Here is an 18,098-nt window from a genome sequence, read left to right as displayed (position 1 = left end):
AATGAATAAAGAAAAGAGTGTCGTTGCACCGATCAACACCTGAGGCCCTGTTTGAACACGTTGCAGTAACACCCTCCTGCTAGTTAAACGGGGCAAAATCTGGTCACAAATTCTGGCAGATATTAAGGAGTTGTATCAAGAAGACAGAAAAACTTGTATGTGGGTGTGCTGGTGGTCCATTGTGCTTTAAGCCTCTAAGTGGGCGACCCAGGTTCAAATCCGACCAGGGCCTCCTTCGCCCGCATGTTGTTCCCTCTTCTCTCTGTGATTTCTAATTAACGGCTTCACAAGCCCCGAAATAAATCCATAAATAAAAACTACTGTAGGTGTGTTTTGGACTTACCAAGAATCAGAGTTTCATCTCTTATTCCTGAAAGAAGCCAGGTGTGTCTGCACCTGACCTCCTGCTGTTAACAAGGTGGTTTTTATGAGGGCCTTTTTTCTACTGAACTGACTCCGCTCAGGTTTACTTTAGATGTCTTCTTTCATTTTGCGCCCTGTAAACACGGAGTATACATAGACTACTGTGCCAAACATTTCATTGCATGGCTTGCCCTTTAATCTGCAACAGCAGAAACGATAGATGCATCTCCATATTAAAAGAGACACCGTAGATCTGACACAGGGAAGAGTAACATCATTTCCATCTTGAGACGTGCAGAGAGGATGGGTCAGAAATCAATGTTAACTCACGCTCAGTGTGCCCAATATGAAAGAAAGGTGGGCCCTTCATTGTTTTGGGATTATATTGTCTAATGCGTGCAGAACGGACACTCGACATATAGCACTAAAGCATTATATTATAATGCACAAAGCAGAGAGACAATGATGTGTTTGGGGCCAGTTCAGGAGGAATCCAGCAAAGTTCACCGTGGATCGTCAGATAAGCGTTCGCTTGTCACAGTTTAATGAGATCCACAGAAAGGCTGCGAAATGATGAAAGGGGAACAACAATAGTATGAGCATTAATCTGAAACATATCTAGACACCAAACGGATGTGTAGGATGTGCCACTGACTTTACATCAGTATTTTCTTTGACAAGTTGTGTGTAAGAACACTTGCCTCAGTATCATGTGAGCACAAGGTGTGAAAATAACAAACGCAAAGGAAGAGAACGCCTCTTGCCACTTTGCACTGGGTGTGAGATCAGGCCCTTATTTCTAAAGTTCAAAGCTCCTGGAGCTCCACAAACAGAGACAGTCGTGGCTTACTTCAAAGAGAAGGATCCTCCGGTTAGTTTTCCAGTGTCGGGGTCCAGGAAGGAAAGTTTCAGGCAGCACAGCGTGGGCAAGCCCACCTCGTACTTGATGCCAACGATCTTCATCAACTCCTGCTCCTAAACAAACGTAGTTTAACACTGTTAGATTCATTCTAACTTTCTATAGCAGACAAAAAAATTTTTTTTTACATTAAACAGAGCCCTGCTAGGTCAAAACCAGTTCACTGCACTCCTTTTCATTCTAAATTTATATATTTTCTGCATCATACATTATCAAAGCTAAGAGTGTGAGCGCTACAGCTACTGTAAAAATGGCTTCTTGAACTAGATAGAAGAGCATTCTGCTTTCACACGTTACAGGTAATACATCCTGACAGTGTGTCTGCACTGTTCAAGTGTTGTCTTTCTTTAAGAGGAAGTTTCATGAAGAGGAAAGACACTTCATTCTCTGCAGATGTTTTTTTTTCTTTTCAGCAAGGATTCAGTTTCAGGACGGAAAAGGGAATAAAGTCCACATGAAAGTAGAGAGCAGATGACCTAGTGGTTAGGTTGCACCCCCATGTTCATTCCCCACTCTCTGTCCCTGATGTCCTAACACCATCAAACCATCACCGCCATCAAAAACCAAACAAAATGAAAGAGAAGCCAGGCAAGTGTCTGTGGCTCATACGGTGAGAGGTTTGTAAGCTATGCTGTGTTTTCCTTAAAAGGCTGTTAGTTCTTTTTTTTTAGGGCCTTTATAGCAATTAATGTGACTGTGAATTCAGAGTCCTCAAATAAGAAATGTCACTCAAATATTGTATTGTAAAAATGTGAAGCAAAATGCTTGATATCAAAACTGGCTTTGGCCTCTGGTTTTCTACAAATTTCTTTAAATTTGTTTTTGTTTTTTTTAACTTTTGTTTTTTACTTAATCTGGAATTAAAATCAAGGCTTACAAGAAGAAAAAATAGAAATATCTAGATGTGTTGTGTGTAAAGATATCCATTTCTCTGTTTCTTACCCGTAGCTCCATCTTGTGCCAGGGCTGCTTCTTAGGATTGATGCTGAAAATCTTTTTTTGTTTGGCCATCTCCACATAGGCCTCATGGCCCTGTCTGAAGTAGTATACCTGCAAATACACCAGTCCATTCAAATATCACACACTTCATCTTTCATTTGTTGTCTGGTATCTTATTGCTTAGAAATCTGAAACATGTGGCAACATATTGAAAGTACAGCTTAAGTTGATTGTGAAGTCTCAGTCAGTGAGAGCACATCTTGTCTTATCTGTAATGATCGTTGCGGCCTCCTGGGGCCGCTAAATTTAGACTTGGAGCCTTGTTGCTATGTAAAACCTGAGCCAGTGTTTTGGTTTGAGCAGACATGTGGCGCACATGTGCTGAGGACAGGGAAATGGAAACATGCTGAGCGTACCTCGTCTCCCATCTGGGGTATGTAAGGACACCTCCGGGGGACCGTGTCTGTGATCCAAGCTGCAGGAAGCCACTCCTCCAGAGTCAGGCCCTGCTCCTCAAACTCGGTCCTCTGAAGGGCGACACAGCAAGACATTCAGGGACAACTCGCACACAAAATGAAGGTTTCTGTACTGTGTAACACTACTGATAAAAGAAAAGATGAAGAAGGATCAACGCTTTATTCTTTGTTCCTACAATCCTTACTTAAGGTGAGCAAACTTCATGCACTTAATGAAAACTGTCACTTGAGCCTCGAAAATTGCAAAGAAACCTTTTTTAGAAGTCATTATTACAGCAAAACACTGAAACACAAATATGTAGAAATAATTTCAAAAAAGCACTTATATAGGAGACACAGTTAACTCCAGGTGTACACCAGTCAGTAGGATTAGGGTCAACCTGAACACTCTGTACAAAAGGCTGATGGGTAATAACTTTGAATCGGAGTGACACTTTAGGGGGAGGTAGAGTTTTGTCAAAAGTCATTACTGATGACAAACCTTCCTTTTCTCCTTTGGCTTCGTCTTCTTTGGTAAAGCGCCGTCTTTGTCTGGTTTGTCTTTCTTTTTGTCCTTTTTCCCGTCCCTCTTCTTCTCCACGTCCTCCTCTGAGCTACTGCTTTTCTTTTTCACTTTCACGCTCTTCTTCGGCGGTTCCAGGTTGATCCCTGCATCTGCCGTCCAGTCGGAATAATCGCTTGAGTAGTCGCTGTAAAAACCCCGGCAGAGGAAGGATCATGAACTATGCAGGTGTGTTTAGCAGCGCTGCTTTTGTTTGTGTGTTGATGTATGATAATGTCATATACTGTCTGGATGTTACCTTGAGCTGCTGTGGTCATCGGGCCAGGGCTCCTTTTCTTCTTCCTCCTTCTCATCCTCGGAGGAATGTCCGTTAATTTGACGCGCCTCCACCTCTCCCTGAAAGGCACAACATATCAAGAAAGGCACTGAAACTGACTAACAACAACTAACAAGGAAAACTAATGTGGATCTGCTTCTGCTGTGAACAGAAGCAGAAAAACAAAGTGACTTATTTTTATCGAAGCTGCTAGAAGACCCCCCCAAAAAACAACTAAAACATCGACACAAAATGTTTTGATAAGCATCAAGGAGGTTTTAGCAGCATCTGTAGCTGCCTTTTACAACTTACTAAACCACACGGAAACTTAATTTTAAACAAAGCAGAAAAAAAGATAGATTTTTTACCTCTGAGACGCTGTCGTCATCGTCAGCACCTTCAGCACTCTGGCGGCTCGTTTCCTCCATGGCAGCACGGGTTTGGTAGCCGTGGTTACCTTGGCTCCTCCTCCCTTCGTCAACGACACCCTCTGACGTGGGATGACCCTGAGACAACAGAGAGTGAAGGGCACAGACAAAGAGGGCAGATAGGGTAATTACAGTCAGACGAGCAACAGAGAATCTTAAGCTGTTTTTAGTTTTCAGGTTTTCACCTACCCTGCTCTCCTTGGGTAGTGAGTGGATTGTTCGTCTCCTCCTTTCTGACTGGTAAATATTGATCTCCTCCTCCCCTTTAGCCTCACGCCAGTTGACCTGCCTCCTACGCAAGAAACACACACAGAGTCAAGACATCTATTGAAATAAAACAGGTAACTGCCGGTGTGAGTCTTTTTTATTTTGTTACCCGACAGAGGCGTTCTCCAGCTCAGGGACGAGCACCCTACGGCTCCAGGCCACCAGGTCTCCCTCTGTGGCCATCTGGCTGAGCGGGGCGTTGCTGTGCATCTGGCGGACCCCCTCAATCTGTCCGCTGCGACGCAGACCCACGTTGGGCGGGGAGTGAACCTCTGTGGGGGATCCCACTGATCCTGAGGGGAGGAGAGAAAAAGACATTGTGGCTTTAATTTATGAGCAACATATAATCCTTAAAGCAGTTTGGTGAGAAAGTGTCTCCCTGGTTAAAATACTCGATAAAAGATTAAGACAAAACTATCCACGGGGGGTCCAGTAGTTCATTCACTCAGCTGTTATATATGCAAACACTTCAGAGTGCCAAGCGGGAGAAAGCAGATGACTCGAATCATCTCAGGATCCCTTCATCTTCTTTTCGTTTTCTATATGAACACGTTCATCTTATCATCAATTACAGTTTGAAAATAAGTGAAAACTTCCATTGCAACCTTGTAGAGTCAGAGTGATTCATCTAAACAACAGATAAAGACAAGACCGTCACATTGCATAGAGTGACACCAGCAACATATGAACACAAACTTTAAACAGTTGATCATTTAACCCAAGAATTAGAGATGGATTTTGTTTTGACTAATCCGTAAAACAACTGTTTAATATTTCCTCCTTTAGACCCTTTAAGAGCTTAGAAGGCCAAATGACATGCTGAGCATTTAAGAAAGCTTCATTCACAAAGCATACAAACTACAAACTGCAGTTTCTTGTGTCAAATAAACAGTCAGAAGCAAGCATTGTTTATGTAGGTCATACTGTAGGTTAAGATCGAGCACCTGGAGGAGATGGTTTCTGCTGAATGTTTTGATCACCTAATTCATAAGATGACGACGAGGCAAATTATTGATAGAGACGTAATATGAAAGGATGAGTTCTCTGTGACAGTGTGTGCTTCACTGACTTTTATTTCTCTTAAAGAGTCGCTCTATAAATACTATGAATAATAAGACTTCTCATATGTTCTACATTTCAAACGTGATGTCTTTGATACATTTTTTCCTTTCACAAAACACTTATTCCAAACATAATGTTTCATTATTTGTAAGTATGAATAATGAAATAAGAAGTGTGTTAAATATAATGGGTAGTGCACTGTTTACGATCATGATTATACAAATACATCCTAGCTAGATTAAAAATATTTGTATTTAGATCACACCTTGTTTAACCACTACAGAGACAGGCGACAGCAACATTAAAGGAAGAATCTGACTTTTTGATCCAGTAGATGTCGCCCTTGAGCACCAGCACGAAACCAAAACAAAGGTCTGTTTGGCGCCATACTGAAGCCTCCGCTCTCCTCCATGGACCCAGCGCCAGCAGCAAGCAAACTTGCTTTTGCCTGACGCTGCCGTTGCCTGTGGCCTGCATACTTGCGTTAGTAGGCTAACGTTCGCAGACTTAAGCTAGCTTGTAGCGTCACATTTTATATGAATTTATACAGAATGACCATGGTTTAAAAACACTTACGTGACAACCAAATAAACAGTGAGAATGTTATTCTTCTTTTCTCTGCTTCTTGAATAAAACTGCTTTTTAGGACAGGAGCCGGCTGTCCTGTCTATGTAAACACGACTAGCAACACAGCCAGCAGGACTCCTTGTAGACCGTCACGACTCAGAGGATGGAAATGATTTCTGCTGTATTTATGAGTTAAATGTTGCACATTCTTACTTAAATGTGCCAATATATTCAGCATAGAAGCATTTTTTAAAAACTCAATAAGTAATCTGAATTATTTCAAAAACATCACCACAAAACTAAAAGCTAACTGGCAGAGGCTCTGATCCATTTATAGAAGCAGTCGGCCTGTGCTGTCACGACGCAGTCTTACCTCTGCTTGCTCTGGTGTTTGCAGTAGCAGAAGCAGGGATCTCACTGTTTCCCCGTCTCTGGTCCTGCTCCTGCTGCAGCCTCTGAATCATCGTATCCAGAGGACTGGGACCATCCACCGCCTGTTCACTCACCACTTGGTTTAAGCCTGACTCCGACAGGAACAGAAAACAGAGAGAAGAAGAATGAGTTAAAAAGTGAAAGTCAAAGAGAAACACAAAAGGGCCTGATTTACTAAATGTTTGCGTGTCTTAACGCGTGTGCAAACTTGATACCACCAGCAAAAAAATGTGCTATCTGATCTACTAACAGTGTGAAGTGAGGATTGGGTCTTTAATATGAGCAAAACAACTTTTTTTTTCTTCAAATTGTTCATTTAATACGTTTGCCTTAATGAATATGCGACATGAGGCGTTTCTGCCTCAGCATGCAAAATACTGGGAGGAGAAGTTAAGTTAGTGCACACAATGTGATTTACCAAGCCAGGCAAAAATTGCATTGATTGCGATGGTGTTCATATGGACGGAGCTACAGCAGCCACCAAAACAGCAGCAGTGCAAGGCAAGGCTTGGTTTGCATTATCTTATAAACAAAACATCTCAGAGTGCACAGATAGCCACAGTGAAGTTCCTTTTTCTCCATTTTTTCATTAACAACAGATCGTGTCTGTTTATACTCATGCCGAGACCTTAAAGCGCCTAGTTAATTCTGTTTGTAATTGCCACTGCTGGTGTAGTTTCAGTTAAATGCCTCTCATTAAGCACATTTAGGGACAGATAATGTTCTTGTTAGGCTACAAGAGTTGTATCATCAGCTTGAATAAAGGGTCTATGATCAGCTGACAGACGAGCTGTGATCAGACAGAAAACCGCAGCATCTCCTTCAGGTAAGGACGAGATCTGAGTTCAAAGTCTCAGATCATGAAGACGAGAAACACTCCTGGGGGTCTGAACTCTGTACCTGAAGAGGTGACTCCCATCTGTGGGATCAGCTGCTCGTCCCTGCAGCCCTCCCTGCCGGGCACCAGGCGCTGGTATCGAGGCGGGTGGGGGTTCCCGTCCACATCCACCAGGAAGGGAGGGGGCATGAGGTGAGGCGCCTGCTGAGTCTGCTCGTCCAGCACGTAGTTGTTGGCGTCTCGGATCAGCGGCCGGTAGTCGGTATGGAAGAACATCTGGTCCGCAATCTGAAAGGTGACATGGTACAATTAGTTGTGTAAATATATTTTTTAGAGGCACGTCAACAACCACAGATACAAAAAAATAACAGATTTAAACGACAGCAAAACTACTCTTACCACCAATTAATAAATGTACAAGGCAGGAAAATAACATGAAATGAAAAATACATTTTCTCAGTTTTAATCAAAAGGTTCATAAGTTAAATATGTTAAATTTGTCTGCTACTATCAGCCAGATATTTTTCAAAAAGCACTATCTGAGTATTTTAACATCTAAATAACTTTCTTGTATTTTCTCTTTTTTTTTTTTTAAATGCTCCAAGTGTGTTCTGACACATTACGCACTCAGGAGCCTTGTCTAATTTTTTCACCAACTAAAGTGCTTTTTCTAAGTGAACCATTTAATTAGTCACCCCCAACGTTACGTCTCTCCTTCTATTTGTGATCGATTCGATGCTGTTTCAGTCAGAAATACGTCTGGACATTCCCGTAGGGTAGACAGATCTGTTACATGAGGACTTCAAACTTGTGACTCACACAATAAAGCCACTTTATTAAAACATGACTCAACTCCACTGCCAAATATGACACAGTGCAGACAGCCGAGTAGAGAAAAGCAGTCACTTTTAGTCTTGAGTTTAGATTTTCTTTCAGGACCTCGGGCCACATTCTGTTTCATAAAGAGTTAAAAGGTCAGAAACACAAGCTGGATTTTCTGTTGCCTTAAAGCTCCTGTAAGAAGTTTTCAATTTTTGCTCATGCCGGTCCTTTCCCAGATGGCATTCCCCCCCCCCCTCTCTCTCTCTCTGGTTTCCTACCATATCCACTGTCCTATTTGATAAAGTTAAAAAAACCCACCTTAAATACATCTAAAAATGATTTGATTTGTTAAATCAAATTTGAAACTTGGGCTGCAGTTTCTCTTGTAGTGTCCTGGTGGCGTGTCCTGAAGGAGGCTTTTACCAGCTGAGAACAACTGGGCAGCATGACTAGAATAAAAGCAGTCTTTATTTTTTCTCCGTACATTTAAGAGGATTTGATTGACACATTTAAGAGCTAAACAAGAAGGATAGTGCAGCTCTTTTTTGTACTTGGAGGTCAGGTTGAAGTTAAAAAAAAAAAAAAAAAAAAGAATCACCCTCATCTCTTTTCATTGGCACTACTCGAAATGAAAAGTCTAAAAGGGTAAAATGGGATTTCTTGCTTTGGGTGACAAAAATAGGGGAATTTCAGTTTTACCGCTGACAGCAGTTTACTGGACTTCCTGGATGTCAGGCACAGGTCTATATCAAAAATTGAAGTTGAGCTTGTGGCTTTACCTTGTCGTACTTGCTGCTGGAGCCAAAACCAAAGATGAGCAGGTGTCCATGGGAGTCTGTGGCTGCAAAGTGCTGTCCATCTGGACTACATTTACAGTCAAACAATGCTCCATGGCCCTGGCCCTCGATCTATCCGGGAAGAAAGAGACAGGAGAGAAAGAAGTGGAAACAGATAGATAAATAATAATAGATGCACACAGTAAATCGTATTATTACACTACCTGGGGGAGTTGTATGTCTACTGGTCTATGTTTTTTTTTTTTTTTTTTTAGGTAAACCCACAGTAGGCAACGTTTCTTAATTCTAGCAGCAAAAGTGAACTTTTTTTTTGACAAACTGAAGGACAACTCAATAAAAACCAAGCACCACCTGCAGAAAGTGCCACATCATCAGAAACAAAAAGAAGAGATCTGCCTGCTGTTCAGACCATCAGTACTGTTGCCTTCAGTTTGTTCTGCGGGTTCTCCTTCACTCTCAAAATAGCTCCATTAAATCAAGGCACAAAAGATGAGTTGTTGCCTCTTTTTTCCTAATCAAGTTCAAACTAATGGGCTTGAAAAAGCAATCGCTCACACGGCTCACAAATAATCCAAACAAGACTGAAACCCTGCCTTTTCTGTTACCTTGACCTAAGGTTTATAATGCAGAAAAGGAGCATGCATGTTTTCTGCCAGCTTGAGTTGACTGGTCCTGTTAACAGATCACACAGATGTTCAGATGTTGCGTAAGAAAAAGACTGCAGAACATCCTCCTCCTGCTGGCTTTTCAGTTAAGTTTGGCTGTTTCATCTTTTCAGACAGGAAACGTGACTCACAACACGGAAGAGTACAAGATATCAGAAACACTTGTAAGAAAACTACAAGCTAACAGAGATGTGTATTTTGTGTATAAATGTCTGGATGTAAACTACATTGACCAGAACACACCGGTCGTACTAAAGAGCCCCAAAGTGTAAAACAAATATTGAAATGACTACGTAGCTGTATGAGTAATGAACAGATCGAGTTTGTTGTTAACCTCTCTTTATGCACCAACAGTCGTGTTATCTTGACGCTAGCTCATTCACCGTTTCATGTGATTTGTTTCCGGTCGTCACATGAGCTGCAGTTTGGTACGTTGCTCGCGGTGTTTGTTAGAAAGTGGGTTCAGACACAGCCAATCTCTAAAAATGGTAAAGTTATATGTGCAAAGTAAAAAGTGGTGATATTGCACAGGGGATAGAGGAGTTTTTGTCCACTTGCAGATTTGAGATTGTTATCGGAAGCCCCTGCCTGCTTACAAACCAACGCAGTGTTGATAACAGCGGGCTGTAGTACTGACATCAGTGTTCAGCGTTTGAAGCAGAGATTGAGCAGGACAAGTCAACGCCAATTCAGGACTAAATGAAAAGCATGCGTGATAAATTTTGAGGAAGAACTTTGTTGTTTTGCTGTGCACCAACTACGTGATACCACCTCCCTTTTCTTTGATACATTTTATATACATTGATACATTTTATGCTAAAGTAAAAGAAGTCATTTCGGACTTCAGGAGAGGAATTATTGCCCCTCTTGAGAATAAAAACCTGTAGTATTCACAAAGGCTGAAAGGAATTAGCATCTCTGTCCTCCAGTGCTGTTTGCACATTAAAATAAAAGGTAATATTGGTACATTTTGCACTTTGGCCAATCGGCTCTGCAAAAAAGATTAAAAAAAATAAAATAAAAAATACATTCACAAACTGGTGTGGGGAAAAAACCCCACAATGAGCATATTCACAGTTGTGATTAGAAGCTCAGTAAGAATAAGAGACGTGATACTCAGACTCTTCAGTGAGTCTCCAGCCTCGGGTTGCCGGAGGCTCAACCCTGGAAAACAAGGGCACACCTCGGTTACATGTGTGGGGGCGGTACTGGAGCTGACTTTACGTCAAAAGCCCTGAATTTTCTTCTAGTATCACAGATGTTCAGTCCTGGCTTCCCACATAGACTGTAAAAGAGCTGTGCCTCTTCCTCCAGTTCACCATCTGACTGGGGGTTCAAATGAACTCCGTCAACATCAGTGAGCATCTCTCACAGCAGAGAGTCCAGACTGTCGAGCTGCTGACATCTCTCCTTCACAATAAGAGACGCATCTCAAGAACCATCTGCACTAAGCTGTTAATCTTTATGGATGTGTTTGTGCTGTAATAATAACAAATAAGCCAAGAGATGGAGTGCATAGCATCAGTCAGTTGTCTTAAATTCATTATGGTATCAGTGGCCATTATTCAGGTTTTGTAAATGTGTCCCTTTGGTGCTTTGCTGCTCCAGCCTAACTTGGCTAATATTTGCTAACACGATTCAATTATTTTACTAAGCATGGTGTGCTCACATTAGCACAGCTTCTTTTTTAATCTCAAATACTGACATTCCTGCCCTCGATCTCTGACTTTACAAATCCCTTCTGCGTGTACCACATTTACACTAAACGTTTTAGCGTTTTTTGTTTTTTTTTAATTCCTCATTCTGTCTCTTTTGTAAAAGTTGCTTCATCGCTCTCTAAGTTTCAAAATACAGTTCTGGCCATTTTATGATCACACACTCTGTGTTACCAAACAACACGTTTCACTGACTGTCTTTGATCAACAGCAAGAACTAACCTCACTGTGTGACTCACTTGATCTGAGACCGGATGAATGCTGTCCTTGGTTACCATAGTGACACAGCAGTGTGTACGATGACGGTGGCTACACATCGGATGAATAAGTACAGGGGCATATTTACACAGTGGCTGTGTTTACAATGATGGGAATAATAAAAGCCTGATCAGAATACAAACGCTGCATGTAAACATGTCGATAAGAACCGAGTGATCCGATCAGGCTCGATCTGATCGTGTCTGCCTGACTGGGGTCAAATGGTCCTGACTTTGCGTGTCTGCCCCCAGTGAAGTGACATGTTTCCGTCTGAGCCTGATGTTTATAGTCTATGATCAGAGCGCACAACTTCAGGAAGGATTGCTGTGTCATCTGAAAGTTTAGTCTCCACTCTTGATCAGTGAACTCCATGACGACTACCCTCTCCCACCACTGATGTTTGGCTCATATGTGTGTGTTTTATAAATGTATCTTATTCATCTCTTTCATAGATATGACCTTATTTTTAAAAATACTACATTGCGGTAAAAAAGAGTCTTCTCTGGGGCGATAGTTGGTGTCTTTCCCAGCGAGCTACAGCAACATCTCTGATATCAACAGATTGATTGTACACTGTTTATTCAAATTTAAATTAAGTCAAAATCCACGACGTCGGCCTAAAAAAACCTGAATTTTTAACGTCAGATAATGTTGTGTTAGAAGACTAAAAGAGCGCTCAGAACTGAGAAGAACTAATACAGCCTGATTTTAAAGTGGCAGTCGTTGATGCCTGCAGAATGTTCAATTCAATAATCTAACCAAAGATCAGGTTCAGACAGTCAAAGCCTTTACAACATGAACTATTGCTGGAAATGGTTGAAATGTTCAAAAGTTTACATTATTTTTAAACTATGAGGAAACATATCTCCCATTTTCAGGGTGTAAAACAAAGCAGAGTTGTTGGAAGTTTCTTTGAGTCATTTGTGATGATTGTTCACAAGCACAGGCTGACATGTCGCTTCTTCTTCTGATGTTTTCGGCAGATAAGACAGGTAGGACTCATGTCAGAATGGTTTTATTCTGATTAAATGGCGATGCACGAACACGCACGGCATAATCTGATCTTTTTTTTTAAGCGTCCATGTAAACAGTGAAATCGGAATAATTTCAACCAGATTGAAGAAATTGTACACATGTAAACGCAGCCAGTGTTATGGCATTGTTTAACACTACCTTTGACTCATCAATACTGTCACACAGCGAACATACACTACACACCAGCGTGGAGGTAACGGAGCAAGAAGGCAAAAAAAGAAAAAGAAAAGCAAGACAGGAGGGGAATAAATCAAGAGATTGAGAAGAGACAAATGGGAGAAAGAGAAATGCAATGGAAACCATGTGTAGCTGAAAAAGAGTAACGACTAACGCAGAAAGAAAAATAGATTCTTCAGTGTTTTTTGCTGATTCACTGAATAAAAAACGGTGTTACATGTGAAATGAATACATGTGAGGCTCTGATCACTCGCAGATTGTGTCGTCTGATTTTAGCCAAACGAGGTCAGAGTGGGAGGCATGGAAAAAAAAAAAAAAAAAAAGGAGGACGACATGCCAGATACTGGTTGAGTCATACCATGTTGAAATAAGAGCGGATCTTGACTCCTCTGGCCAGGTCCCACACAATACAGTTCCCATCATGCCCCGCTGAGAAGAGGATCCTTGGATCAAAAGGATGCGGCTCCAGAACAAACACCTCGTCCTCATGACCCTGCCATTAAAGAACATTATTAGATTAAGGCACACAAAGAATTGAACAAAGATGCCAGTGTTTGGTTCTTAAGACTCAGCCTGGATTTCACAGTTTTAACCCCCCGAACAAAGGAACCCTTTTTTTTTTCTTTTTTAAGGTACAATACTTTTGCTGTAATTATGTTCAAGCTACCAAACAGACACTTTGTTAAATGTGTCACATTTACATCACATTTTAGCCCGCGTTTATTCTTCTTCGTTTGACAGCTCTGCTTATTCAGCACATATCAAATGTCCGATGTCCTTGACCACACCAGGATAGTTTCTGACAAGCAGCGATGAAAACTGCAGATCCATGTGAGAAACAGAGCATCACTTGACTGAAGAAAAAAATGAACTGTCCAGGATGATGTGTTTCATGACTTAGCTGCTTCTTTAGCTTGTGTTTGTTAGTGATGCTGAGAGTCGGAGGCTGAGCGAGCAAGAGCATTCCTGATACGGTTTTTATTTCAGCTGTTCATAAGAGAAAACTGATAAACACATGGACTGACTTCAACTCCCCGTCTGTGGTGTTTTTGAAAGGAAACTTTATTGACAACTGTCGACGCTCCAACCTCTCCACCCCGTACAGTTTGAGCACATGAATCATGAGCTTTGATTGCGCTTCTAAACAATTCACCCGCACAGTGCGAGCTCCCATTCCACCATTACTTTACACGACCGTGTACTCCCAGCCTTATGGCGTACGTCAGGAACACATGAAGTGAAAGTTCTCAGCACAGCAACATAACTAAAATTTGACTATGCCGTTTAAACTCATGCCTTCCCACTTAACATTCTGTACCCCGTGTTAGCATGAATGTGTTACATCGCTACGTACCATCAGGACGTGGACGAGGTTTCCTGTGTTTGAGTTCCACACTTTGAGCGTCAGATTGTTGGCCGCCGTGATCACCGTCCCGTCATGGCGATCCCACGCTACCATGGTAACCTTCAGCTTGGTCACCTTGTCTTCCAGAGGAGGAGGGTTGTACTTCCTGTTGGACAGATGTTGATACAAAAACATCATGTGTTTACCAATTCAGCTCTTAAACAAAATAAAACACAAAAAAAAGAGCAAACTGAAAATATGGTACCAAGCGGATAGAATGCTGATAGAAAAAAGTTAATGCTTGTTAATAGATTTAATAATTACTATTATTTTTAAAAGCGCCATTCAGATAGCTTGCAATCATTTCGTTACAATTCAGAATGATTCATCAAATCGTCTGCCATCATTGTTTTTTTTACTGTAACATTTTGAAGAGAAAAACACCTTTCAAACCGTTTCATCACTTTCTTGTCTCACAGATGTGACACAAAATACATTGTGTGTCCGCCCGAAAGCTTTCCTCTATCACTAAATGTGCACCAATCAATCTGATCCTATCTGTTAGCTAGCTCTATCTTCATCTGACTGCATGTAAATGGAGTGAAAGCTTGGGGGTCTCCATCAGAATGAACCCATGCTGACAGGTCTTTTTCTTCTCTGTTTGTGATTGTATATGCAGCCTTAGTGTCAGTCTAGAAATAATGCGAGGACTTAATTAGAGAATTAAAGTAAGTAAAGAGCCAAAGTATCGCTGTGTTGAAACCGAACATCTGGCTTCAGCTTCATTCAAATACAGATAGTTTACAGATAACAGTGTTAACACTGAATCTTTTTTTCTTTGCTCATGTTTGTTGTTGGGTTCATTCAGGCAAAAAAGACTTTAATAGTCTGTCACTGTCGACTCTGTTCATTCACTGTCTGTGATGCCTGCAGTAAATCTATATTCTGTCCCGGAGCAGTCAGGTAATCAATCACTGTGTCACACTTTCTGCCACAGGTGTCACACTATTGTTTTTCTCTTTGACTTAATACATGGCTTATTGGCTTTACATTTTGCAGCAGATTATTATTATTATTATCTTTATTATTATTATTATCATAAATCAATTTAACAATAAAAAAAACACTGCTGCAAACTGCTCTTCCTAAAGTAGGATTTGGTTCAGAGTCACACATTATTCTGAACAAGGTATTCTTCAGGTTTGGGACTTTAACAACATGATTTATTTTGGTCAGATTTAGACTGATGTTATAACCTGTATTCATCCAAACCCACGACTCTGAGCTCTGAGTGCGGCAGTGCTGGAGGATGAGCCAGACTTTGTCAGCTGTACACACACTCAAAAAAACACACACACATACCCGGGTAATTTGGTCTGCATGTCCAGCAGAATGCTCCTCCAGCCCTGAGGCTGCAGCTGCCAGATTCGTGCTGTACCATCTCTGCTGCCGCTTACAAACCTGCAACACACACACACACACATTTATATAAACACAGATTTATGCAGCAGCTAAAATGCAAATAAAACCCTTGGTTTCTATTTCATCTTTCTGCAGTACCTCGAACACTTTCATCCTCATACATCAGGATACACTTATTGTATGTGCCCCCAGCCCCTCCTCTTTTTGTTCCTATTCTACCCTGTCTCTCTGTTCTGCACAGACACACCGCCTCCCTCACTGCTGAAATTACAGAACCTCAAGGGAATTACAGCTGAGCCTGTTTTTCTGCAAACCCCTCCTAGACACATGCAATTTGACTTCCATTAAGTGTTTGATGCGTGCGTCTGTGTGCCCGCTCGCGCGCGTGTGAGTAGACGCGTTTTAAAGCATGTATCTGATAGAAAGTGAAGTTTGTGTTTCTGCTGAATCGTCAAGTTACATTTACAACACCCTGAGGTTCTATAAAAGCAGTGCACACAAAACATTAAATACACTTCCTGTGTAGCTCAACACACACACACACACACACCCACACACACACACCTACCTGTCACTGCAATGTGAAAATTGGATGCTGTCAACTTTGTCCTGAAACAAAACAGAAGAAAAGTAAAAAAAACAATGCAGTGATTTACAAGCTTTTCCCTGCTGATCTTCCAAGCTGTGACACGTTTTCCTCATCATTCCTATCATTTTATTATTTGTGTTTCTATATCGTGGACTCATAAACAACCTGCTAGCTGTTGCACATTAATTATGTCCTCCTGTATAAATCATGAATGTTACAATAATGATATAACAGATGTGCTGCATCCGAGGTTAGACGTGTTAATTCAGAGGTTAAAACAATGCACTTCTGTACAAACGTTCTGAATGTATTTAGTAAAAATATTAAAAAGTAAAATAAAGTTATGAATGTAAAGTAGAAACATTGTCCTTGAACACGCAGAGTTACTTCAATGAATAAGCACTGTGTTGACTTACTGTATGAGACTCCAGCTCAGAGATCTTCTCTGGTTCTCCTGATCCAAAGTAGTAAACTCTGATGATGTGATCTGTGCTGCCTGTGGCCAGGAACATCCCACCTGCACACGCACACGCACACACACATTCACATTTACACACATTGTCAGAGGAACAGAATCTATATTTTCCAGTACTTTCTTTCCACATAAAATGGATACAACTTTGAGGATGAAACTCTGGTGAAACTCAAGTGTCTCTCTCATGTGAGTGCAAACTTTGGGTCATCTTTAAAGTCATCTAATGTTCGAGGTCAACGGCAGCCCAAAATAGAAATATAATCTCAAAGACTGTGAAGCACACTTACTCCTCATTTACTGAACGGCAGCAGGCCCACTCGGGTGTTAGTGTCTGCTCTAATGGGACGGCTCTCCAGTTAATCTGAGATAATTGTGAGGGGGTTTTTTTGGGGTTTTTTTAGCTCTGTTGTTAGTTCCACTTTGGAGGGTTCAGAACATGTTAAGACAATCGGAAAAAATCAAGCTGTGCTCACCGGCGCTGAAGGAGGAGCAGATCATCTGGACACCCGGTCTGGAACGCTCTGTGAACTTACTGGGTCTCTGACTGGACACAAACACGAGCAGAAATGTGGTGACAGCTTTAGAGAGACTGGAAATGTTGGTAGCAAAGAAAGGGAGATGACATGCAGCAGAGAGAAGGGCCAGAATCCAAACTAATAGTCGCTGTGGCGAGGACAATAGCCTCTGCTCACAGAGCGCGCAACTTAACCTCCATGCTGCCCATCAACACACAAAGATGAATTAAAAATGAAACATCTGGGCGTCGGCAGGCTAGTGGTTGGTGAGCACGCGCCAGGCGGCCCGAGTTCGAATCCAACCTGTGGCTCGTGGATGTTTATAAAACAGGTTTGCTAAATAACTGCTTCCCCTGCAGTAAAAGAAATCGATTGATTTAGCACTCAGAAAAGTGGCCACCAAAACCTGGAAGTTAAAAAAGGACACTAGCTGGATGTTTGCACATCCTTATTATGACGTACATTACACGTTGGAGAAAAAGGTGTGAGCTGCACTTGTGCAGGTGAGACTGTGTGTATCCTTAGCCGTGCATCGGGTTCGTGTTTCTCACCCAAACTTGAGCGTGCGCGCGTCCCACTGCCAGAAACAGATGGTGCCGTCGGCTCCGGTGGAGGACAGGTAGCGCTTGGAGCCGCTACAGAGGGGAGAAAACTGCAGACACAAACAATGAAAGGTTCCAGCTGAGTTCAGTGTGTGATCTAAACATGCTGCTAACACTAGAGCAGGGAAATGAGGACAATTATCCCACATATGCTAAAAAATAAACAACCATGAGGATAATGGCAGCAGAGACTAGCATGCTGGCTTTAATGAATAAACAGAGATAAATATAAGCAATGAAAAGACTGAAGCCCACACTGATCTACTAAAAGGTAAAGCCACATCCTATGAATGAGCCCTGTTATGAAATCTACTGCTTGTATCATGAATAATGAATCTGGACATTCATTTCATGCCTTACCTGCAGCCATAAATATTTTTTAAGGCGTATGAAATTGTGTCAATAAGTCCTCAACAAATGCACTATTTATTGCTGTATGGCTAACATTCACTTAAGACCTCATCTCCAGATGACTTCACCAGCAACGAACGGCTGGAGGCCGGATGTCATCCATGTGGAGAGGAAGCTGTTCATTTTCATGGGATTTCAACACAGACTAACACCTGCCTCGT

General features: G+C 41.6%; 1 protein-coding gene across 1 annotated transcript in view; it reads right to left on the bottom strand.

The window, feature by feature from the left end:
* The window catches only part of phip (PHIP subunit of CUL4-Ring ligase complex), a 40,037-nt gene that overhangs the window by 10,983 nt on the left and 10,956 nt on the right, over window positions 1-18,098 (bottom strand). Inside the window, 18 exon segments of the mRNA XM_079349009.1 lie at window positions 1,214-1,338; window positions 2,225-2,332; window positions 2,638-2,748; window positions 3,179-3,386; window positions 3,498-3,595; window positions 3,884-4,021; window positions 4,133-4,235; window positions 4,320-4,503; window positions 6,213-6,359; window positions 7,172-7,397; window positions 8,711-8,839; window positions 12,937-13,071; window positions 13,933-14,089; window positions 15,286-15,384; window positions 15,914-15,954; window positions 16,351-16,451; window positions 16,883-16,953; window positions 17,476-17,576. Of these exon segments, the coding sequence (XP_079205135.1) occupies window positions 1,214-1,338; window positions 2,225-2,332; window positions 2,638-2,748; window positions 3,179-3,386; window positions 3,498-3,595; window positions 3,884-4,021; window positions 4,133-4,235; window positions 4,320-4,503; window positions 6,213-6,359; window positions 7,172-7,397; window positions 8,711-8,839; window positions 12,937-13,071; window positions 13,933-14,089; window positions 15,286-15,384; window positions 15,914-15,954; window positions 16,351-16,451; window positions 16,883-16,953; window positions 17,476-17,576 (2,282 nt within the window).

Source organism: Symphodus melops (assembly GCF_947650265.1).
Source record: "Symphodus melops genome assembly, chromosome: 1".
NCBI lineage: Eukaryota > Metazoa > Chordata > Actinopteri > Labriformes > Labridae > Symphodus > Symphodus melops.
This window is presented reverse-complemented; position numbering and strand designations above follow the sequence as displayed.